Source organism: Eulemur rufifrons, chromosome 18 (genome assembly GCF_041146395.1).
Source record: "Eulemur rufifrons isolate Redbay chromosome 18, OSU_ERuf_1, whole genome shotgun sequence".
Lineage (NCBI taxonomy): Eukaryota > Metazoa > Chordata > Mammalia > Primates > Lemuridae > Eulemur > Eulemur rufifrons.
The window spans coordinates 59,915,046-59,940,776 of NC_091000.1; the positions used below are offsets into that span (position 1 = coordinate 59,915,046).

Sequence of the window (25,731 nt, forward strand, 5' to 3'; positions counted from 1 at the left end):
CTTGGAGTCCTGAGATCAAAGCTCAACTGGGCTGTTTATGTGAAGAGAGAAATCTGTCCTAAGTGGGCTTCCAGAAACCATGCTTTTACTGAAGAAAACACAGCAGGAAGTGTGACAGTCAATCCCATAAGTTCGCCCTGCAAGCTGGGGTGGGCCTTGAATGTTACTGAATTTTTCCTCTACATGTTTGAAAAATATTAATTTCCTATGAAACTTCCAACTTATTGTACTGCTAATCCTCATGCCCTGGAGTAGCTGCTTCATAACTTTCATTTTTCTTGCCAGTTACCAAAGCAAGAAGCATCAGGGCAGAGGATTTAAGAGTCTGGTAAACAAACAAACAAACAAGCAAAAACTCTTATCACTCTTACTTGCATGTTGTTCTTTGACCTGTTTTTACTCTCTGGCTTTTCCCATTCCAACTCCCCCTTAAATGTATGTAGACCCCTGTCCTCTAAACTCAGGTCTTCATTGTTTTCGTACCACTTCTCAACTTCTTTGTGTAATCTCAGACTCTTGGAGCTGTTAGAGAAATTCCCTCACTCCGTCCTTTAACACATAAGGAAACCCACTATTGAAGGGGATTGAATCATTTGCTCAAGATTGACTAGTGGCCAAGTTCAGGCCAAGCACCTTATCAACGTAGTCGAAACTCATAATCCCCTTGAAAACCACACTCTGAGAAGCAGTTAACTAGATAAAGTAAACTTTATAAGCAATTCCTCAAAGACACTAGACTGTGCCTTAAAAAATACAGGAGACAAAAAGGAGTGTCATTAAAGTTGGAAACCCTGCCCAGGACATTGGCTATGCACGGCTGAAGGTTGTTGTTTGACATTCTTCCGATGTGTCACTGTTCGGACAACAGTGATCACCACCAGCTAATATTTGTGGAATGCCGGACATTCTTTCAGACGCTATTACAGAAGGGTGGTGAAGATTCTGGAAGGCTGATCCTCACTTAGGGACGTGTGTTGGTAACGACCATTTACACACTATACTGTTCTCTGCAGTGGTATGGCAGGGCCAGCCAAGGCAAAATGGAGAGAAAAGGGGTGTTGCCAGGCAGGTGACCTAAAAGCAAGACCTGGTGTCCCTACCTCCATGGGCACGTGGCCAGTCCTGGGCTGTCATAAGGAAGTTTGCAGTGGTATTCAATGTTCCTTGATAAACAAAATTGTTAATGTGAGCAAATAAAAAAATCATTGGGAGCTTCTACTTGCTCTGAGCAGGGCATTTTCTGAAAGCGACTCTGGTGTGGAACTATGGATAATGAGGTATTTTGAGGGGGTATCTCGCCATTGCTTCCTGCAGTCTATTAATATGGAGAAAGCGCCTCTCACCACACCATCAGCTTAAACTGCTGGGTCCTGCCTAATCGCCCGGGCAGAGTTAATGGCTGGAGTCCCCGGGGAGTTTTCAGGTAAAGAGAAGCAGGAGGCTGCCATCCAAGGGAAGACAGAGCTGTTAAAGCTGGGCTTTTTGTTTTGTGTTGTTTTTACCTTAATGCAATATAGATCGAGTTCTCTTTATAATTAGGCTGGGCTGTTTTCCTTCTAACTGTTACCTTTCTACGAAAACCATCTTTAACCATTTCCCTTCATAATTCTTACCACCTTGGCCTACTCAGGAATTTCAGAAATGATTCAAAATCAGTACAGTAAGGAAAAAATATTTATTTTCTAAAGTCATTACCTTGACAGGCAAAACAAAGCATTTTCTCAATTTCATTCAGAAATACATTTAAAAAAAAAATACATAGACCAATGTGGCCTGCCCAAACATATATTTAACATGGTAAATATAAGGAATAAATTGTTTGAATATAAATATCTATAAAAAAATAAGTACATCAAAATTCAATCCAACCTCTTCCATTAGCCAGTTACATAAACGAAAATAATTTCACTGCTTTAAAGCATAACCAACATTTACTTCTCAATATCTTTCATAAACAACCCTATACCATTGTGTTTCCAAAAATCAAGGCAAGGGAATCTCCTGATTCAATTATCTTTTTGCTTATGGATCAGAGCTAGTAGATTACCATGAAAATGTTACATCTACTACTGATACATTAGAGCAGACTTCTATGGGGCTAGGATGTAGTATGGGGGGGCACAGGAGGGGGAAGAGTTTGGGGTGGGAATTAAAGGTGGGAAATACTAGGGCCAGAGTGCAATATAGGTGAGGTAGACTCAGATTCATGAAACACATTCTGATTTACAGTAGTAACAGTTTCTCAGTTTTGCATTTTATGAATTTTTAAAGAAGTCCTTTTTTTTTTTTTTTTAACTAGAGTATTTGTCCTTCAAGTGTGTTTTCAATTTGTGCATTCCTTAGAAAATCTTTGCGTGGACTTTGGAGTTTCTCCCTGAAATGTGCCAGGCGCCTGAGTCCGACACAAACCCTCCCTCAGGACTCTCTTCAGAAACTCCACCCTCGTGTGGAATCTCCTTCCTCCTTCTGGAGGATGCCACCCTAAGTCCAAAGTCATTGTGTCTTTCTGCTTTCTGAGAGGTCCATTGTCATCCCCACACAAAAGAAGAGAAGAAAGCAGTTACCACCGATGGAAGCAAATGAAGACAGTTTGGGGGAACTCCTTAACTTTTCTTGGAATGTTTAGAACAAAGACGCTGGTCCTTTGCCAGTCAGGAACAAGAAACAGTCTCAACAGGGAGGACAGTCCTGCTCTGATCCCAGCCAGTGTGGAGAGAGTGCAGAGTTGGCCGCATGGCTCTCTCCGTGGAGGCGATGTTTTCGGACAGGCCCAGAAGCTCTGTAATCAGTGTGTTCGGTTGTGGTTCACCTTCTGCTCCCTGTAGAGCTCCGCTTTCAGCTTGGCAACACGAAAAGATGTTTTGATGCTGTTGCTTATGGCCTCCAACCTATTAAAACAAGATAAGAGAAAAAAAATCTTATTATTTTTTTTTTAAATCACTCCTCAGCAAAAGACACATCTAAAATTAGAACAAACAAATCTAAATCTGGTTCTGAACTTTCACCAACAACCACAACTCTCTGATAAAACCTCAAGTGGTATCTATTACCATTATAAAAATAAAGCCTGCCCAGTGTGCTTAGAATGGGAAAGAGGGGTCATATGTTCAAGTCTAAGGAGAATTGGGCATTAAATAAAATTTTAAAATAAACTAGAAATAATCTAGTTTCTTCTATAGCCCTGTCCTGACCTCCCCAACTGTGGGACTCTCTGCATGGAGAAACTTGGCATAAGTTTCAAATAGTCATGGGCATCACCTTCTTCACATGAGAAATCGAAGGTGACTTAGTTGGAAAGAGAGAAAAAGAAAGGAGTCACACAGGTAGGCCCAAAGCAAATATTTTATGGTAATTAAAAAAAAAAAAAAAGAATTTTGTCTTTTTGCAGGCCTAATGCTTTCTTTTTTGTAGGAGAAGAAAAGAGGGAAGAACTGTAAATGTTGACTTAATAGGCGACATACAACAAATTAATAGAGGAAATAACAATTTCCAGGTCAGTTCAGAAACCGTGATCTTGTGGGGAGCATGATTGGCCTGAAATCACAAATATGGAAATGACCATGGCAGGTATGGAAGAATAGAAGACATCTGAGGCTGCCTTGCAGAGCAGTAGTAAACAACTCAGAAGTGGTTCATGACTGCCAAGCCTATGCTCAAAACACTTTAATCATAGAACTTCTTGCCACTGGATTTCTAGGAAAAGTTTCCAGGGACCATGATAGAGAAATGTAGAACATGTGACAGATTTTGAAAGTAGGTTTCCTCCCCTCGAACTTGTGAATTCCAAACACTTTAGCATTTGGAAGGTCATCCTGCCATGCTGCTCAGAGCAACCCTACAGTATTGCCTAATGCAGGTCCCTTCTCTGTCCAAGCCCGTGACCGACAAGGAAACAAGAGAGCTTTTTGGAATGACATTGGCTCTCCACCAAATGCATTTCCCTATTAAGAAAAAAAAAAAAAAAAAGATATTAAACCTGAAAAACAGCATGTTCTAAATCTCACCAACCCTACCTAATGACTTTATTCTCCCTTTGGCCATTTGAATAAACTGCTACTAGTTGAAAAACATATATGACACTATGATTTCTTTAAAAGAAATATCCTCTCCCTGAAATGTTTTTTAATTTCTCAGGGAAAGTGGTAAATACATTGACTCAGAGAGGCAAAGACTGGATATGACCAAATGACAAAGATGTTGTTTCTGGATATATTTTGTTTGGAAAATCTACCTGTAGACTGAATGATGTGTGCTAAACTTCAGAGGGAAGCAGTTTGCATTAAAGGCCTTCGTGGAAATATCTAAGAGGGATTTCTTTGCTCTTTTTAATCTATAGAACAGAAAGTTCCCCTCTGTTATTGCCTTCTAAGTCTTTCCGTTATGGAGGTAAGAAAGATTAAGGGTATATAGACTGTTAGCACTGCTAACCGGGGCCTGGCTGTTCTTGTGAGCCTCTTACCTTCTAATTTTTCTTCCTTCCACTAGCTGCTGCTGAATACACTTCTTTCCAAGCTTGGAACAGTCCTTTCCTTTCTTATAGTTATCCCAGCCTTTCTCCATGGTGTTCTGGTTCCTGTTAAAATACACAGGGAAAAACATTTCAGCAATGGTATCTTCAGTTGTACCTTGAGTTTCAATGTCTCTGTTCCTTTCTTCTAAAACAAGAAGGCAGCAACATTACAGGAAGGAGGTCAGGAGGTGGAGCTGTTAAACTGAGTGAAAAGGAAAGGTATTTCTACTCACCTGAATTCTTTTCCTGCTTGGCAAAAATTCCAGCACTTCTTGTCTTTTTGGCTAGCACATTGGCATCTATCCCTGTGATCTGTTGCCTTTGTGGGAAATAAATCCTTCAAGGATCGCTTGGACCTAGAAGGGCTTCCAAGTCCATAGGGAACAACGTGCCTATTATCAAAAGAGAGAAACAAAGGGTATTAGCATAATTAATAGTCTTCAAAATGACACATTCTTTGGGGGCACACTCATTCCATTAGGCACACAAGGAGCTCATCACACAGTGCTTGAGAGCATAACTTAGGAAAGTCCAGTGTGGCAACAGTCAGGAACCCATCAATGGCCGTGCGTATGTGGACCAAACCAGGAGAAAACCAGCTTTTCTAATTCAATAAAATTCCATTTCAACTCTTAACAAAGTTCAATTTCTTCTTGACACAAGCAACATTGCTTTTTGTCTAAAATTATGACATCTCTGCTTGGTGTCTGTTTCATATTTTCCTCCTCTTTTAATGGTCTATTTAGTTAACAGCTATTTGTGGAGACCCAGGGGGAAGAGACTTCAATGCAAAAAACTACGATTTGCAAGATTTTTAAAACCTATTTTCAGTTCAAATCATATATGATAATGCTAAAAGTGCTCCCTGAGGGAGCAGGAGGAGACACACGTTTGCACATTTCTCCTGCAGTTTGGTGATACCGTGTGGCTGCAGAAGGACTCACTGCCAGAGAGTGCTCCAATCATTTGCAATGGATTCGTTTTGATTCTCACTTAAGGAATAAAGTCCTTCCCTTGGAAGTATTACCTTACTAAGTATTAGGCTCATTGTGTTTTTTGTTTGGTTTGATTTGATTTCCTTGGGATTTTGGTCATCCCTTCCCAGAATCTGACACTGCAGACACAATGAACGTGGGCTTGTTTATGACTGCCCCTGACGGATGCACTCGTGCCCAAGGCAAAGGGGGAAAACTGCTTTTCTTCACCCTGGAGGTGAAAGAGAGACCTGTGGATGGTATTTCTATTTCTGCCTTGCAGTGGGCTTTTCTAAAGAGAAAGTACAGAAGAGGAAGGAGACGCAGGTGCCAGTTGTAGCTCTGCCACAAACTCGTTCCTGCACAAGTGGCTTCAATATCTTGGGTCTTCTTTTTTGTATAAGTAAAACGAAGGGAGTGAAGTATAACCTTCTGTAATCCCTTCTGCTTCTCAATCTCTACCCTCCCATGAGCAGCACAGTTGGACTAACGCACATATGACCTGGGCAGCTCATTCCCAAAACCCACTCAGCTCCCACTGAGAGAGCATCCCGGGGTCCTCTCACTTAAAGTTCCTCACATGAAATATACAGCAGCCTCCCGCTTGTCCTCATCTCCTTCCATGCATCCCATAATGAGTAGCCTGAGCCAAAGGGCCTCAGAAGACTCTCCCCTTGGTTGCTAAGAACCAAGCTGTCCTGCTGTTTTCAGGAATGGGGGAGCCCTGAAAAGTCCCCGGGGAGGCACTTTGATGTTCTCAGAAATGCTACCTTCAGGGTCCAAACCAGGAGCTCCCCAGAAAAGGAGCGTTAATGAATGACTAGGGTTACGATGCCCTCTAGAGACTCACTCGGGAGTGTTGACCCAGATGATGTCCAGGTGGCAGAAGTAGACACACTCTTTATCCATCAAGGATGAGCAGGAGCAGCGTTTGGACCGGCGGGGCCTCCAGGGTGCACCGGGAGGGGGCTTCTCCACGCCGTTATCAGCCCCGGTGCTGAGCTCAGCGCCCAAGACCGCTGGGGAGAGAAAGAGTAGGTCAGTGGGGGATGTCTCCTCAGAGGCCCAAAGACACGCTGGATGGCAGTGCTTACGGGAGAGCTAGCAGAGCAGATAAAGGCAGATGAGGCACACAGCCTGCCTTCAGCAAGAGACACAAGCAGAGGGAAAAGGGTTCTGTATTTTTTTCCCTTCTTAACAGGATTGCACCTTTACCCCTGCTGGCTTATACACAGATTGTACAAATGCAGAGGAGACAAACACCTGAAAAGGAATGCCCCCTTGAAGCAGGCTTCAAGGCAATGCTTGGAAATGCTGCCTGTTGGAAATTTGGCTTGGCTTCTGCATGGAACTTAGTAGGATGGCACAACCCGCAGAGGCTTAAAATTGGCTGGTGGCTAAAGATACATCGCACTGCCTAGTCCTAGCCTTGGGGCCACTTCCCCATTCAGGATTACCATCCTTTTAGGGGAGTACCCACCACTTCACACCCTGTGTAGGGCACCTTGTAGCGCTTGGAGAAAATATATACCGCTTGAATCAGGCCGGGGGCAAGAACACTGAGGAAATGACTGGGAACAGAAGAGAAATTAACTCTACATTATCCATCTCAGGTGGGGAAACTCCACAGAAACCAGTGAGCTAAGGTGAATCCACAAAGCAGCTCAGGGGACCCAGGGAAGGCTCTGTGGATTGTGAATCTGAAATCCCTGGTAGTTTGGCTGGTGTGGGATCTGTGGCTTCCCCGTCCTACTTCGGCATTGCCTCTTCCTTCTGACAACTTAGCCATGCAGCTTATCTGCCCAATTTTGTACATTTCAAATGATCAGACACATTCCAGGAGTTTCATTCCCTTGACATCCTTTCTCTTTAGTTAGGGTCATGCAAAGACAAAAAAAGTGCATTGACCCTAAAAAAGATGGGAACCCGGCAGATGCACACGCACTCTCTAAATCCCTAAGCAGCCAAGATATTCTAGCTCCCCTCACAGGACAGGTGAATACAGCTAAAAAGAGAGCTCGTGTTGTTTGGGGTGCCAAAAACCTGCCAAAAGAAACCTAAAGTCAATAATGACAAATTTTAAAGAAAACATCTGCTTCATCCTGAAACCGCCTGGGGGTGAGGGGTGGTTATTCAACAGACTGTTGTTCTGCAGGTGATTTTACTGCTCATATGTTCCTTGAATGACTTGAATAAAATTCCTTGGCTTCACACTGGAGTGTTTAAATATTTTGCACATTAGCACACTATTAAAACAGTGTTTAAATAAGATATGTGTTCCCATATGTCCTATGTACCTGTATGAACACATACATTGCAAACATACATTTGGTTAAATAATATCTTATCTATACTCTTCTTGAGTTATTTTTTTAAAAGCCAAGAAAACATATTATGCAATAATCATAATAAAAGAATACATTATTTTAATGCTATGTTATATTCAGTCGTATCTACCAATTGTATTCAGTAGAGGAATTTTATGTTTTTCTCTAGAAAACTTAAGTCACTTTGAGGACTAATTCCCAGACCCTTGCTCTCTAAGCAGCAGTAATAAAAAGAAGGGAGAGAAAACAGAAGCAGCAAAAGCATTAAGATGGATAAGAAGACATTAACGTTCAGAGATTTCCAAGTCGTTGTGCCTACCTGTTTCTGGAGTTCCTTGGAAAGCCACAAACAGCAGAGAGAAAATCAAGGGCAAATAATCCATTCTGAAAAAAAAAAGGGATCAAAAACCTCCCGTGCAAACTGAACCCAAAGGAAAACGAAGAAAAACAGCTTCAGTTCCCTCGGAGCGCTGCGGGTTATGCGGATCTCAGAGCGATCCTTCAGCCCAAGTGCCCCTTAACGGGGAGAAAGAGCCGTCCGTGCCGGAGCGGAGGCGGCGGCCGAGGTCTGCAGGCGCACGAGGCGGCGGTGGCGCGCGGGGACCGCAGCGGAGACGCGGAACCCGTTCGTCCTGGCGCGGGTGCAGAGGCGCGTCTGACTTGGACAGCTCTCCGCAGGGCTTTTTATATTGAACCCCTATAGAGTGGGGGTAAACAGCTCCAACTTTATTCCAGCCCCAGACAATGTTATTGTGTTATTAGTCACCAACAGGCAACGTGCAGCCGGAGATAAGGCCGGGCTCTAAAGGAAATCAGTGCTAACTTCAGAGGCAGACGCCCGCCGTCTGACAATTCAGGGGCAGGGCTAAGAAAAAGAAAATACCCATTAGAGACCTTTGGTAAACCTGCCCGTGCTGTGCTGCCGTTGGCTTCCCCTTTGCAAGCTGCCAGCCCCGGAGTTCAAGAGTCAGAAGAGAGACTCCAGAAAAAAGTCATACCATTGGTATGGAAAGTATGAGCTACAGTTTAAATAGATGGTATTGTTGTGTGCGGGGAATTTTTTAAATTGTTTTTCACTTCATTTTCCTTTTATGTCGCTCCGATTCTAGTCTCGGTCAAACAAGGGACCGCTCCCCCTCTTCACCCCCCCCCCGCCCCCCTACACACTGGGGGTCAAATTATTTTGGCAGATCAACGTCCTTTTTCCTCTTCCAGCCCCTGCTTCCAAGTCTGTTTTGCTAAAGTTCTTTGAGTCTACGGGAGAGAGATCGGCGAGGGACTGGCGAGGAAGGGAAGATTTAAAATAATAATTAGATCAGTGTCAGGCACGTAACCGATCTTTCCAATATCACTGAGCAGAAGTCCCCACCAGCTGTCTTCTGTGCCCACCCTGCCCTTCCCGAATCCCCGCACGGTCGAAACCACCAATCTTAGGAAATGCGGGAGGAGAACACCAGGGGGAGGTGGAGAGCTACAGGGGCTGATGTTTTATCGCTGTAAAAGCCTTGACTTCTAAATGACAGAAGGAAACACAACCTGTGTTGGGGGCCCGGGAAGGGCAGAGAATGGCGCTTTCCACGGGGAAGGAGGACGCACTTCAAAATGCTGCATTTACTCCCTACTCAGGGACATCTTTTCTGGGTCGTTTTTTTTTTTTTTTAACTTTTGTTTTGTTTTGCTTTTTCATTTAGGGCAAGAAGGTGTTCTTGTACAGGGTTACACGAATATGCAGTGAGGGTGGTGTTGGAGGAAATGCCGTGATGAACAAGAGGATCAGATAATACCTCACATTTAATAATGTGTTTACATTTTCAAAACAAGTTCCTGTCTATTTAACCTTGGAATATCCCCTCGGGTGACCACAGGGCAGTTACTGTACAGGTGAGAACATGCTGTAGTGAATAAAGCGAAACATACATGTAAAATATTGACTTTTTCAAGTAGCCGCATTTTTCAGATGAGAAAATTGAGGCAAGAATATACGTGATTAAATTTAGAGTCTCTTTCCTGTACAAGAAAAAGATGAGTCTACCTCTAGCACCTAGGGACACCATCAAATGGATACTTCATCCATCTCCTCATCTTGTTTTACTCCTATTTTCCCAGGGGTGAGTGGGGTGGGCTTCAAGTGTGTATCCATTTCCAACATGCCCACAACATAGGAGGATCCCACAGAGCCGTTTCTTCCTTCTCCTTGCTTATCCTTCACCTCTAGAATCAAAAAGACAGATTTTATCCCAACACCAAAGTTGTGGACATTGACACACTTGGGCCCCCAGCCCTCCCTGGAAGTCACAGGTGGGAGTAGTGTGTCAGCAGCAGTGTCAGGTCCAAAATGAGATCTGTCCCCTAAAAGGGCCATTGCAGCAAGAGCTGGAGGTGGGGGAGACTCCACAGGAACCCTTCTCCCCACATCCACACCCACACCCACACCCACACCCAGAGATGCCACCACCCAATCCCCAGGGACCTCTGCCTGGGCCCTGTGCCTCCCTGCTATGCTTACCTCAGCCCAGCCCCAGGGCCCACGGAGACCACTGCTCCCCCTAGAGCTGGGTGGCACCAAGCTGGAAGCCAGCTCTGCCGCCTCTGCTGTGCTGGGGTGTCCTGGCCTCCCTCCACACCCCTACCTTCTGGCAGACCTTGGGAGAAGACAGGAGAGCGGATGCCACATTCACAAGATCCAAGTTTCCCCCGCCCCACCACCACCCACGGAAGAAAGGTGGCCTGGGAAATGTGTCTTGGCAGGAATCCCCCCTCCACCACTACCTTTTTTTAACCTCCTGGCAACTTTGACCCAACACTGGCAACAGTCAGGACCAACCTGTCTTCAGCCCCTCCCCGGAAACAAGTGCCCCGCCCTCCCCATACCCTCCTGGGTCCAGCCTGAGCTCCCCTTCAGCTGGAGAGCCCGTCTCCCCACCCACCTCACCCCACCCTACCCCCTCCTGCCCTCGCCTCACTGAGGCTGTCCCTGCAGGAGCTGGCATCACCCAATCATCAGGTGGAGAAGTGAAGCAAAATGAAACTCCCCGTGCGCCCTCCTCTCCTGCCCTGTCTGTGAATGCATTTGAGTTAGAAATACAAAGCGTGGCTGGCAATCTGCCCCCACGGGCCTTCTAGAGCTCTGTGCAAGTAAATAATAAGTAAGAATGCAGGATTTCAGACCTGGGAGGGTCCCTTTGCACCAAGTATAATCTTGCCCCCATCTCTTTGAATCCTGACTTTCCAAGACAGGGGTGTGTGTGTGTGTGTGTTTGCATTTTCGTATCTCTTTCTTTGTGTGTCTTGGGACAAGGGGTGGCTTCTGCCTTCTCTGCTCATCTCTCCCTCTCACAGCAGCCCCCTTTTCCTTCTATGGAAACTGGGGGGAGTCAGTGCAAACTCGGAGAAGGCAGGGAAGGCACTGCCAGGCAGGTTCCCAGCAAGAAATTTTCCCAAGAATCAAGTGGGGGAGAAGGAGAACCCCAACAAACCAGTTTTACAAGTTAGATGCCCCCACCCCTCCTTCACTTAAGGCATTGCTAGAGGGGGAGGGAGAAGAGGAGGTTTATGAAGCTGGACAAAGGGATAAATATGGAGGCTTTATACATATGGAGGGGCCTTCACAGCCCCCACCCTAGGCCTCAAAGAGCTGCCAGGGGAAACACTGTGTGCAGCCACAGTTGTCCTCAGAGAGGAAAGGGAAGGGGGAGGAGAGAAGAGGTAAAGAAGATGGTTTTTCCCCCAGCAAAACAGTTTGCTGTGGATGTTCTTGCTTTTGATGTTACACTTGAATGCTGGAAACTATTTGATAAAGCTATTTTTTATGTGTTTCTTTCTCTATCTCTGGCTATGTATTAATAGATATCTATAAATAAAACACCCAGAGCCCCAAATACAGATACTACACAGTAGCAAAGTGTACCGATTTTAGCGCTCTTCAGCTTTGCTCTTTCTCAACTTTTGCGTAATAAAATTTGTAACTTTGCCAAGCCAATAAATTTGGTGTGAGATGTTGCATTTAGCTCAGCAAAGATAACAGCCATTAGGGTTGCTTGGCGATTGCGCAAAGAATGGGGAACTAGTTTATTGTGGGCAAGATGAGGCTACCCAACTGCTGGGCCTCGTTCAGTTATGCATTGGTGACTGTTTCACATTTCTACCTTGTGTAGCGCGCTTGTGAAGAATTATGTAGCACACTCATTATGCCTGTGACACATTACACCTCCAGGAGACATGAATAAACACAGCTTCTCTCCACAGTACAAAAAATAATGATTGATTTAGCACAGGAAATACGACGATGGTCAAGATAGATCCATCCTATGCATTGTAAAACACGTAATGTGTGCAACTCTATTTCCTTGACACTTACCCATAGAAGGATAACAGATATCAAGCATTTAGTTTAAAAAAGTGTGTCCAATTCTCTAACCCAGCATTTCCTAGAGCTCAGTCATTCATAAACCTCTTTTGAAATTTTTGCCGTATTTGTGTGTCACTTACACATTTTTACTCAACATTGTCTTTTCAACTGACTTGTTCCTTTTACTCGAATAATTTTTAAGAAAATCTTGTATCGCTACTATCTTAAGCAATAATGTACATGAAATCATGGTTTGTAGGGTTAAATGATACATGTGAAACATTTGCATATTCATTAAGATACTAGAAATAAAACTGTTCACACATGTGCTATCACCTTATATACCAACACCAGCATGTTCACCACTCCCAGGGGATACTGTTCCATCCACTGCCCTGTCTTATGCCTTACTATGTTAAGAATTAAGCCCTGCTTTAATTCCCCTCTTTGGCCTTTACTTTCAAGGTATAATAACACCCAAATATCTCACCTGTAAACTCTCCTATGGATGCACCTCCAAGTAACAAATGTTCTGGCCATCTAGAATCTAGGGAAACAAGAGGTTCACATCCAAAATAGTTCCTGGTTGACGCTTTCCTTGACTTACTGCTTCAAGGTTTCAGCACTTGTCCTTGATCTTGCTTTCCACCTTCTATTCTGAATTTAAACATCCTCTCAGAGTGTTTTGTTTGTTTGTTTGTTGTTTTTTTTGGAGATGGGGTCTCACTTTGTCATGCAGGCTACAGTGCATAGCTCACTGCAACCTCCAACTCCTGAGCTTAGGCAATTCTCCTGCCTTGGCCTCCCAAGTAGCTGGGACTATAGGCACATGCCACCATGCTTGGCTAATTTTTCTATTTTTTGTAGAGGTGGGGTCTTGCTCAGGGCAAGAACTCTTGAACTCAAGCGATCCTCCTGCCTCAGCCAGAGTGCTAGGATTATAGAGGTGAGCCACTGTGCCTGGCGCTCTCTGAGTGTTTTCATTGACACACACACACACACACACACACACACACTCACTCATAGGAGCCTATAGATTTGAATGGGAGACTAATAATAATATTTCACACATTGCAAAAAAATGTGACAGCCTGTGGTTGCCTCTCCATCTTTTTCTTTTTAATTTTAATTCTCTGTTATGAATGATGTCCAAAACTAAAGGGACTCTGATATAGGGAAAGAAGACCACGTGAGAGTGAGTGGAGTGGAACCAAGTCACTTCATTAAATCTAGTTTATGGAGTCATTCTAAACAAGCTTTCCCTCAGTGTGTCTGAAAGGGATGGTAAAAGGAATTAATTCTGGAGAGCAGGTTTCATATAAATATGACAGCTACCTCCATGTTCTCTTAAGCAAACTGCATGTGTGTGTGACATTCAGTAGGACATCTCTGGTTAAGTACGCTGCAGTCATAACCCTTTTTCATGACTCTATTTCATTACTAATTATGCATTTCTTTTTTGTTTGTTAAAAGTTTCTTTGGCACCTCCTATATAGTGACAAAAGCTAAGCCAGAGGTCTTTGATCTTCTCAACTTTTGTGTAATAAAAAGCCTTTGGTATCCTAAGGCTAAAATTTAGAAAGCTTCCCTAAAATAGTTTAAATAAATTGATTCATTTGAAATTCATTTTCATGTTAGAAATATGAAATCAGAAATCTTCTTTTATTCAATTTCTCTAATTTGATGTGCATACATGTTTACTGAGTGACCACTGATTGTCAAAAAGTAATTCTAGATATATTGTGTGTTCCAGTGCAAAGGTAAGGTGGACTTCATATTCACAGGCCAGTAGACTGATGGTGGATTAATGAAACCACCGGGGGCAAAGCACTGTTGGGGGAAGCCGAGGAGCCTGCAAGCTAGGGCTATGAAGACACTAAGTACAAACTGATTTGAGAAAGGCTGAATGGAGGCTTTAAACCATAACAGGAAAGATCGTTAAAGATAAAAGGATTTAGGAGCTGTGGCGAAGGCCACAACATGGATAAGAAGGGCCAGAGAATTTTAACAAGATGGTTTGGTTATGGGATTTACAGTGTCAGTGAGAATACAGGTGGTTGACGATGAGAGAAAGATTGTGTAGGTGATGTGTGTGCTTAATATTTCCAATATTTCTGTAATATGCCAGTAGACCGTAGAATGTCTACATAGTTTTCACATGTGATTCTGAAGTACTAAAAGGAAAAGGAGATGATAAAATTAGCCACAGTTCCCTGAAGAACCCCCTCCTGGTACATACGCTCCAATGATTTTTCACCAATTATTGTGTGGCTATGTCTCCATTAGAAGATTTGGATTTTATTTCTATTAGAAAATACTAAACGAGCTAAAATGTTTCCCACATTTTGCAAATCTCCTTTTTAGACTCAGCTATTTTCAGGGGCAAAAAAAAAAAAAAAATCCCTACGGCATTTTAGAAAAATTGTCTGGCTTTCAACATTTCTTCTCATCTCTTCCTTCCATGAGAAGGGATTTAACAGAAGGATTATTTTTATTATTGCTACCCACTACCTACCTACAAGTAATTCAAATCTCCCTCTCTAAACAATAATTTAGTTTAGTAAAAATAAACTTCTCCTCAAATAATCATGTTTTCTCGAATACGAGTATGCTAGGAAACAGGAAAGAATATCTTTTTACTAGTTGTCTTCATAGGGAAAAAAATGGGGAAAAGTAGGTTAATTTTTTAAAAGAGCATTTGGACTGTTTTAAAATGCAAATGTAACTCCACAGCTCCAAAATATATTTAACATTTAGAGTTTTGTTTGATTTGGCGTTTGCACTTTATACCATTTGTTCTTTTGTTAAAAAAAAAAAAAAAAAAAAAACCTTTTAGGGTACTTACAAGAATAATTTTCCTCTAAATTGATGTCTTTAAATTTTTTTTCTGTGAAGTTTTAAAACTCCCACATACAATGTGTTAATGTTATTTAGCATTTATTGATTACTGGTATTTCCCTAAGTACAGTTTTTACCAAGGGCAATCCAAGAGGCATTGAAATATATTTCTTTCCTGCATGTGACTCATGAGAGCCAAGAGTGAAGAGTAATGGCATTGCATTTGTTATGACCTTACTATGTGGATGTATTTTAGAGAAACGTAGAAAAAGGAAAAATGGAATAAACTGAAGGATTATATGCTTATGGCTGAATGTTAGGCCATTGTAGGACTTCAGGAAAAGCAGTATTGAAGACTCAATTTTCAAGAAAGAGGAGGAAGAGGAGGAGGGGAAGGAGGAATGAGAAGAGGAGAAGAAAAAGAAGGAGGAAAAGTGGAGAAACTATCAGAAATGGAGCCCTGGCCCATTCTCAGCCACCTTCCTTTCTGGGATGCGAGAAAAACAGGGAAGCAGGAGCTATAGAATCCTGAAACTGATCATGTTTATGTAAAGCCCATAATCTTGCTACAAAGGGGAAAAGATCTCATGAACTGCAAAGTAGCTTGTTTAAACATTTTTTTCCAAACTTGTTTCAAGATTAGTCAGGGAGTCATTTTCTAGATAAAGCATTTGTACAGCCTTGTTTCTTTCTGGCTGTACTTTCTCCCCCAACATCCATTCTATTTTTGTACGTTATCTGGAAGAAACTATCTTTTTGGACTAATGACCAGGTCTCTGCACCAGTGGCTTCATTTTTCCCAATTCTCTCCCACACTCCTCCCCCGTTCAAGGAGCATTTTGCCACTTTATGGTAACTTGGACTCCACTAAATACGACAAAAAACCAGGGTTTCCAACACACACAGAATTTCCAACCAAACCCCTCCCCTCCCTCTTTGACTGGTTAGCATCTTCTTCTATATGTGTAGATCTAGATATGGATTTTTTTTTCCTGCCCTCAAAAGGTGACCAGAAAACATCTAGGACACCCTAACTCTCATTATGCTTTTTCGTTTCTTTCAATCAAATCTATACTAATTTATTCCTTCAAATTAAAGATGATATTAATTCAAAAGCCCAGATACAAAATGTAAGAAGTAATCAATATGTAAAAACTTCTAAGTGATTTTTCAAGGGCTTTGTTCCCTTCTAGAGAACACAGAATCTGCAAAGGGCAGCCACTTTTGCAGTAGCCACCACCCAATAACTTAGTAGCAGGAACAAAAATAACATATTAGGAAAATAGGATGTAACTAGGGAAAGTGACCAATCTATAACTTAGCCAGAAGGACAAATCGTAAGAACAGCCAATTCTTAGGAAAGTGAAACTCAATAATGACATGATCCAAATTTAGATGGTCTAGCTCAGCAGGAGCTAATGTCTAGTCATTAAAAAGCGCCTTGGAAACCAGCTCCTCCTGCAGACAGACAAGGTACTGAACCTTTCTCTGTCTGCCTTTTCCCTTCACGAAATGAGAAAGTATTATGTGCCACTTATCATACGATGACTAGAAAGTGTTCACTTCAGGCTGTCTGTCAAAGGATGGAGACAGCCACGTGGATTGGAAAAGTTTAACCAGTGAGGTATACAGAGAGCTCTATGCAGCTCTTTTTAGGTCAAGGATTCAGGAAAGAGCAAGACATCTTCAACTGCAGAACGTAGGAGAAGTGCAAAGGACAGAGGAGAAAAAGTTTGGTATAAGCTCTATTACTGAATGTTGACTAGGGAAAAACAATATCAAAATCATAGTTTATGGCAGAGACTCTCTATTTGAAGAGTCAAACAAACAAACAAACAAACACCCTGAAACACAATGGGCATTGCACACAGAAGTCTGAATGAGGAAGGAATAGGTCGTCAGAAAGAAAATATGGTTCTGAGGCTGAGCAGATGAGAACTTCCTAATTCCAGCTTAAAATGTAGGACTTGAGCCATGATGTGAACAGTGGAGAAAATGTACTTCGTAAATATCTAAAAAAAAAAAAAGAGAGAGAGAGAGAGGAAAAAAAACTTTCTTTCACTTTAATTTCCTGTCTTTGTTTCTTTATTAGGAAATAAATTTGTTCTAGAAATTTTCTACTGGGCTGTGGAGATACCAAACCAACCATGTATGGAGCAAAGCACTAAAATGCCTTAAGTAAGAAGGTAAAAATACAGAATTTTGATTTTCTAATTTATGATAATGTGTTAAGAGAAAATAGTCAAATATTATTAAATAAAATAGTGCATGTAAAAGCTCATTGTGAGATATAAAGTTATTATTGATAACAAAAAATATGTTATTAATAAGTCCAAGTAATTATTACAGAATATAAAAAAAGAAATTTCCTCTCCAGGTCTTACATTTGTATACATTATTAACAGTTATACCAATACTGAAAAAAGTAGGGTTGCTGCTGCTCACCTTCATTGAGAATGAAGGTTTTTAAAGACCTTTTTTTGTGCTCTTAAATACTCTTGCAATCTTCAGCTCACTCTAGAAACTAGCTTTTCTTTTCCCTTGTCACAGCACTGTTTTTTCACAGATAGATTAAAGCCATCTTTACATCTGTACTTGCTTAGACTCCTTGCCTTACGTTATTTATGTAGGGTTTTTTACAAGCAACTCTGATGACATCTCCTTGTAGTTACAAAGATTCCTGTCTTTTTCCTTCTTCAACAAAATTGATTTTGGTTGAATTGCTAATAGTTACACTTTCGTGTTTCAATGTTCAGCTTCCCATTCTTCTTGAACGCTTTCCTTTTAACAATCTCTGGAGGTTTATGCCTAATTTTTACTGTAAATTTTGTAATCTGCTTTCTAGTAATCTCTAGTCTCCGTCTGCCTTCATTCTATTAATAGATTCTCCTCCTTTGACTATGGCAGAGAATAAGAAGCCAGAGTTTCATTTAAGGTTCTGATCGTTTTCGCTTCACCAGAGTTCTTCCCTCGTGGCATCATTCTGAGAAGCAAATGTGCAAGGAAGCACATGGCTCTTGCGGAGCAAGAGCTTGCAAAATGGTGGCTAAAAAGAAATCTATTCTTAGACACTCTGACTTAGCAAAATTTATCCTACACCAGCTCTGCCCTGATCTCTCTTCATCCCCTGGCCCCATCCTTCGGCTTCCCCTTCGCGTCAGAACCAGCTTTAGCGCTTGTCTTGGCTTCTAGACTCCTTCATCCTCCATGTCAACGCTTCATCCCCTGGTTCCAGGCTCATCACCTCCTACAGACCCAGGGCCCATCCCGCACACCAGCTACCTGATGTGCACTTCTCTGGTTAGCTTTAGAAGCAGATAAATCACATCCCCTTCCCATCTCCTTTTCCAGGGGCCACGTGTGTGGGACATACCTCCCCCTCTGCCTCTGATATACTGTGGAGAAAAGAGCACTGAAGTTGAAATCAAATAGGATTTGCAATGGTGAATTTAAAAAAAGACAAAATTCCTGTCTCCTTAGATTTTTAAGGTAGTGGGAGAGACAGCCAAACAAGTAAACAGAGAAATAAATAAAAACTGGCAAGTTATGCTAAGGGGTATATAAGTAGGTTTTATGACCATGATAATTTTTTGATGGTTCAAGTGGGAGTTTTCAGCTGCAAGCACTGCCAGAGAAAGGGAGGAAAATAAAAATATAAAAATGCAGGAGGAGGCCAGGTACGGTGGCTCACGCTTGTCAATCCTAGCACTTTAGGAAGCTGAGGCAGGGGGATCGCTTGAGCCCAGGAGTTTGAGACCAGCCTGAGCAACAGCCAGACCCTGTCTCTACAAAAACTAAAAAAATTGAAAAATAAAAATTCAGGAGGAAAGGTAGTATTCTTTCAAAAAATAAGCTAAGCACTAAACTTTATAAAGGACTCTGGTATTCAAGCTGGGTTTTGCAAGAGATTTTTAAATGTAGGATGTGAATTAAAAAAGTATGATAATAGAGTATATAAAAAGGAAATGTATGATAAATGTGGTACATACACAAACAGTACATATGGCTCAGAGTAGTTTAAGAAGGCAAAGTGGCCAGACATCAGGGATTAAAGACCCTCAAGGACCCCAAGGAGCTGCCCCAGCAATGTTATTGTAAGGACAAAAACCAGTAGGATTATAGCATCTTCCGGAGGTGTCACAATTCAATAAAAGGACAGGAAATGGCCGGCTACCCAGTGGCTTAAGAAAAGCAGAGATGAGAATTGATGTGGGTTGCTGAATTTTAATCCAGGGAGAATATTCAATAAACTTACCAAAGTAATTATTATAAATAATAAGGGTCGCCCACAAACTTTGTGAAGGTTCACTATAACAATGAAGATTTGGGGGATAATTGGGATCTTCTGCTTCTCCTCTTAGATATTTTTAGCTAGTTCTAAGTGGAGAGAAAAGAGAAGCTATAATTTAAACCAAGTGTTTTTCTAATCCATTAAGTGTTCCAGTAAAAGATTTCATAGAGAGGAAATTAGACTTACAACTAGCCAGCATTATAATAAAGGGATTATCTGAATGTTAATTCCTAACCAAATCCCACTCCCTCTTTCTTCATCTATCCAGATTATGAAGAGTCCAAAAATAAAAATAAAAATAAAAATCATGGGCTTGTCCTCTAAATGCTTCCTTAATCACAAAGGGGTCATGGAGCTGTGGGAAGACTGCAAGGTCCAGGGCTACAGCGAATCCCAGCTGTAACATTTCCCAGGTTCCATTTCCTCATCTGGAGTAGGCAGGTGGCAATCCCAACCTGAAGGCCCTTGGCATCTGTCACACCATTGTCTCTGAGGTCTCCAACCTCTTGAGCTGATCTAACTCAACATCTTCCACGGGCCAACTCCTGACATACTGAAATATCCCACTCTTCCTCGGCTGACTCCTGAAATACTGGAATTTTCCAGAGTTCTGTGCTTGGCCTTTTCCTTTCCTCACCCAACAGATGCCTCCTGAGTGACTCTACCCATTGTTTTGGTCTTCAAGATCATTATGAACTGACAACTCCCAAATCTATTTCTTACTAATTGTGCAACCTCTGGCAAGTTACTTATTCTTTTTGTTTCCATTTCCTCAATCTTTAAAATGGAGAAAGAGTAGAACTGACATCAGTGTATCACTGTCAGTACTAAATGAATTCATATATGTAAAGCAATGTGGAACAGTACCTGGTGCATAGCTGGTGCTCAATAAATGTTAGCTATTGTTTTATCACGGTTCTCCAAGTTGCCCAAGCCAGAAATGCACAAGACATCCTTGACACCTGTGTCTCTTCTGTCCCTCCTTCCCAATCTTAGCAATTCTGTCTCCTGGCTGCATTTCTGCTCATTGCATTGCTCAAACAACTTCATGACTGGTTTTCTGCCTCCACTTTCATTTTCTCCACAATCCATTCGCCATATTGCCAGATAATTAACTTAATTCAGTTAATTTTATAACATAACTAGATGTTCCAACAAAAGAGTTCCTGGGAAGAAAATTAGACCAACAACCAGCAAAATAATTAGGCAATCCTGTGAATGCCCATTTATAGCAAACTCCCTGTCCCTCATTCCTCTTCATTCTAAATAATCAAAAGCCCAAAAAGAGCAAACAAACAAAAATAACCCCATGTCTGTACTCAAAATGCTGAGAGATTTATATTTATAAATGCAAAACTAATTCTATTTCTTCCCCACTTTACCTATCACCCACAACCATCAGAATGAATCCAAGCTCTCCACAGGGGCTTCGCCTCCCAACACAGGTATTTGAGCAGAGGCCTTGAACTTGTCCAGCACTCTCTTCCTTCTAGGGGCCCTGTGTGTTTTTCCCTCTGCCTTCAATGAAGCTGTCTCCATGCTTCCGCACTAAAGTGTTTGAAGATCCAAAGTGGATGTCACCTTTTCGGGGAAGTCTTCCCGAAAACCTTTCCACGTATGTATTTACCAAGTCTTGTCTGGCTGCTTGTACTAAACCTCGTCACCCTTTGGCTAAGACAAAGTGTAGGTGCCCCTCCTAAGTCCTCCTGCATAATTACCCCGTACAGACTTCTTGCATAACACTTATTACACCCGATTATAATCACCGGTTGTTCGCCTGCCTCACCTTCTAGACCGTAAATTCCTTGGCGTAAAGGAATGTCCTTTATTCACTTTTGTTTTCCCAGCTTTTGCACAGTAACTTACTTTTAGAAAAGTAAGTTTCTAAAACTTACTTTACTTACTCACTCAGTAAAACATATTTTTAAATACAATGAATTCATAGCATACATAAAGTCCCAGCCCAATATCTGCACTAACAGCCGCATGATTCCCTCCTCTTTCCCCTATTAGAAAATGCCAGCAGGGTGAGAAGTCCCCTTCCTTGAAATTGCCCTGAAACTATCAACATCTTTGTGTAAATAACAAAACTCATTTTGTGTTAGGATTCTTATTCTTAACTTGTGTACAAATCCACACAGGTATGCGCGCGCACACACACACACACACACACACACACACAGCCACCCCAAGCACAGAAGCCAAGTTCCTCTCACTTGGGGAGTGAATTTGTGATCTTGGCAGCTAATTAAGAAGGGAGACTTGGACCCAAGGCCTCTGTCCATTAAATGTTCTCTATAACTTTTTCAAAAATATCATTTGTTTAACCTTCCTTAAAGTGCTTGCCCTGGATCTTGTTGTGAAAGAAAGGGAGGAATTTTATATTTACAAAATATACATAACATATAAATATTACATTAAGTATATTATAATTATCATGTATCATATAAAATGGTTTATCATCTTCATGGTCAAATCCAAACGTTGGGGAAAAGTAAATTTTGGTGACAATAGAGAAACAAATGATTCCAGATTTGCTGTGTCAAGTAAAAGATGTCTATTTTAATCAGGATTTTATAACAAAAGAAATATCTGTAATTAGGCCAAGTCTCTCCCTTGAGAATTCATGCCAAAACTCTCCCATCCTTCTCCTGCCTCGTAAGTGAGAAGCGGCTTCAGAGCCAAGAATGACAGTACTTTCTGCCTGTCCCTATGACTCGAGGAAGCGAGCACATGAAGGAAGAAGTGGCAAGCAGCCAAGTGAGGGGACCGGGGACCTGATGGCCCATGTATGAGCAGGAGTCTTCTGGAGGACCCCCTGGTACCAGTGGAGGTGCCCTTGTGATAGAAGGCTTTTGAGGATGTGTGATATCTTAATCTATCACAAAACTTTGAGGTCTGGAAGGAAATCCACTAGTAACTTATCTAGTTTATATCATGGGTCTTTGGGGATAGGTACTAGCAGAAAGGAAAAAGAATTCAAAAATTTTCCAGCAGCCAGAGCCAAGTCCTCCCTGCAAAGAACCAGAATCATTCCCTAACTCCAAGGTAAACAAGAAAACATTCTTGGGAGAGAAGTTGGAAGGCCTGCGTAGAACCCCAGATCTGACACTTGCTAGCCAGTTGTCCTCCTATGCTGACCCTCTCTGAGTCTCAGTTTCCCCCTGGGCCACTGGGAACACCTGATTAGCTCTGATGAAAATCAAGTGAGACAGATCTGAAAGCATCTGACACAGTGCCCGGCCCCAAATAGGTGTATAGATGATTCCAGTTTATTCTGGAAATATTTATGGAGAGCCTATTAAAACAGTTGTAAAGAATACAGTCCCTGTTCTCATACTCTAATTGGGGCAGAAGCACAAGTAAGAATTCAAGCTGTGTTAAAATAAAAATTTTAAAATTAAACTGCCACCTTTTCCATCAGGGAGCTATCTTCTTTTACTGAGGCCATTCCATGATATATTAAATATGCTTGATGTGTTTTGATTACATCATAGGGCTCTGTGTGAATATCCAACCACTTTACTCTTAGCATTGATCTCCACTGCACTCTCTGCAAAATATTCAGAGTGTTTTCCGAGAAAGGTCTTCAGTTGCTAATTGCCTCACTACATTTTAGTAGTTATCTATACCTAAAGAAAACCCATTAGAATTAATTGCATCTCAAATTTCAATTTTAGCTGGCCTAATAAATTCTATGGGATGTAGTGTACATATATAAAATTCACTGGACAAAAGACAATTTGTTTAGTCACAGTGAAAAGGCACCAAATATCTGCTCATAGGGACAGATACTTTTTAATAACAGTGAAGACCACTCAAAGGTAACAGATGAAATTTCATCCAGATGAAGTAGAAGCCAAGGACAACATATGCATAAGAAAAAACATCCACTCTTCATGGAGTGCCCTTCACCCTCTCAATGTTATTTCTTAACTGAGACATATTGTATGACATTCATTATATAACAGAAGTTATTGCATGACCACTTCACATGTGCCATAAAAGTCAATGGTTTTTTTGTTGTTGTTGTTCCATTTTTTATGTTGGAAGGTTCTCTTCATAGTACTAATTCTCCAGTAGCCCTGATGGGTAGGGCACTTACTATTGAAATTCAGGGATAGTGCAAGAACCTCACTTGAACCATGTGAGTCCATTTCCTGTGGTTTAATTAACTGGGGTGCCAGCTCAGACTCTTGACGTCTGTGGATCCCTGAGCTATCGTTAGAACAGGAACGTTGCAGGTAAGCCATAACTTAGAAAAATATGATCCCGCCTACAATTCTAGTTGCATCTCTCATCAGTGTTTAAATACATCCTCTTGAAAGAAAAAATATATTGCTGAATTTGGTGTTGTCTTAAATTTTCTTTACTGTAATAGCTCTTGAATATATGCAAATCACCCAGATGATTCATAATATGCAAATATTTATTAAATTATTAAAATTGAGATTTTTAAAGTTCTGAGTGAGTCCCTGTGGGTCTCTCCCTTTGCTCTCCTTCCCCACCACTAAGAAAAGACCAAGTTTCGGAAATATTCTTCTACACCCCAACCATAATACCTACCTCCAGTTCCATGCATGAAATGTACTTCCACCCTTCTCTTTCTTTGCCTAGCGTCCGCTTTCCCTTAGGACTCAGCTTGGACATCACTTTCCCTGGGGAGGCCTCCTCTGACTCCCCCTCCCCCTGCACTAGGCAAGGTGTCCCCTGCTCTGTGCTCCCAATAGACACCATGTGTTCCTGTCTTAGCATTTATAACTCTGTAGTGTATCCATAATTTATTTGTCAGCATTCATCACTGGACTGGGGGGCTGGGCTGTGTCTTTCATGCCTGGATCCCCATCAGATCCGTGAGAGCAATTCCAGGGCATTCACTGAGAACTAGAATAGCACGACTCCTGCTGTGTTCTTCCCTCCTGCTCACCTCGAAACCCTGTCTCTGTTCCCCCAGCCTCTCTTTGGCCACACCTGACATTCAATTTAGAGCTTGTAAGGTATCTTCTCCAATTCTTTTCCCTTTCAAGGCTCTTTTCGGCACACATTCCATGAAGATTGCGGCTTGATAATTATTAGCTTCTTTTTCTTCTTTGATGTTTGTTCTGAACTTACTTTGCATGCATGAAAATGTCACAAGAAGTCATATGATTAATTTTCCCTGACACCAGGTCTTCCCTTATTTCCCTAATCAAGGCCCAAATTCCAGCTTGTCTGCCTCATCACCTCCCCCCAGGCCCTACATCTGAAACAATGAGTTAGAGTGGTGGCCCTGGTTTCTGCCTCCTCTTCGAGTACTAGTTAATTCTCTAGGGAAAAATTCTGTAAAGCAGTGACAAGTCTCTGAGTCATTGAACAAGGAGGGGAGGCTTCCCTCAACCTTATGTCACGGTAGCTTTGCACCACCTCAGCTGTAGACTTTTCATGTAGACTTTTCTTTCTGTTCCCCATTCACTTACATCCTGCATTTATCCAACTTTATTTTCTCACCTTGCCTTAAAGAAACACTGAAGACTTTAAAAAATGAGTTGCTGCCATGGGAATAGACAATACACAAAACTAAGACATCATTGTCATTTGAGGGAATAGTGAAATGAGATGTTTAGTGAATTCGTTTGTTAGGGCTGCCATAACAAAGTACCACAGGCTGGGTGGCTTCAATAACAGACATGTATTTTTTCACAATTTTAGAGGACAGAAGTCCAAGATCAAGATGTCAACAGGATTATTTATGCTGAAGCCTCTTTCCTTGGCGTGTAGATGGCCACCACCTCCCTCTGGCTTCACATGGCCGTCCCTTTGTGCATACACATGTCTAGTGTCTCTATGGCCTAATTGCCTCTTCTTATCAGGGTACTAGTCATTGTGCTAGACGGCACCCGAGTGAACCTGTTTTAAGTTAATTGCCTCTTTAAAGACCCTTTGTCAAGTATAGTCACATTCTGAGGCACTAGGGGTTAGAGCTTCAATATATGAACTTGGGGGAGGACACTGTTCAGCCCACAGCAGGTAGATCCTTATTTTTATTCACTCAACAAATTCAGAAATTGTTACATATCAGGCACCTTGCTTGGCATTGGGCAGGTCTAGCACAAAATTGCCTACAACCTGGTTCATCTTTAATATCAAGACCTCCCCTTGCTGCTGGCATCTAGGACGCTTCTTCCAAACCTGCCTTCCTCCTTGGAGTCTGCTGCCAAGCTCCAACCCCAGACCCAAGCTCTGACTCCACTATTATTTTGCACTTAAAATCAGACTGAATGGTATGGCCCTTTATTTCCTCCTTGTTCCCCATCTGTTGGACATGCCTCTTCAAATAATTAGAGAGGAGCAGCAGAGTTGAGAATATGGCTCATAAAGGAAATCCCCAGTTAAGAAATCAAGTGCTCTATGATATCAAATTCTAGTAAAAAGATGCTATTATTAATATTACGAGCCTGTGGGCA

General features: G+C 41.9%; 1 protein-coding gene across 1 annotated transcript; it reads right to left on the reverse strand.

Annotated features, from left to right (window-relative positions):
- Nucleotides 1–2,634: 2,634 nt before the first annotated feature.
- EDN1 (endothelin 1) lies at nucleotides 2,635–8,194 on the reverse strand. The gene is given in 5 exon segments (XM_069493490.1): nucleotides 2,635–2,881; nucleotides 4,429–4,573; nucleotides 4,744–4,902; nucleotides 6,335–6,503; nucleotides 8,131–8,194. Coding segments are annotated over 5 exon segments (633 nt in total). The 3' UTR covers nucleotides 2,635–2,785.
- Nucleotides 8,195–25,731: the final 17,537 nt, after the last annotated feature.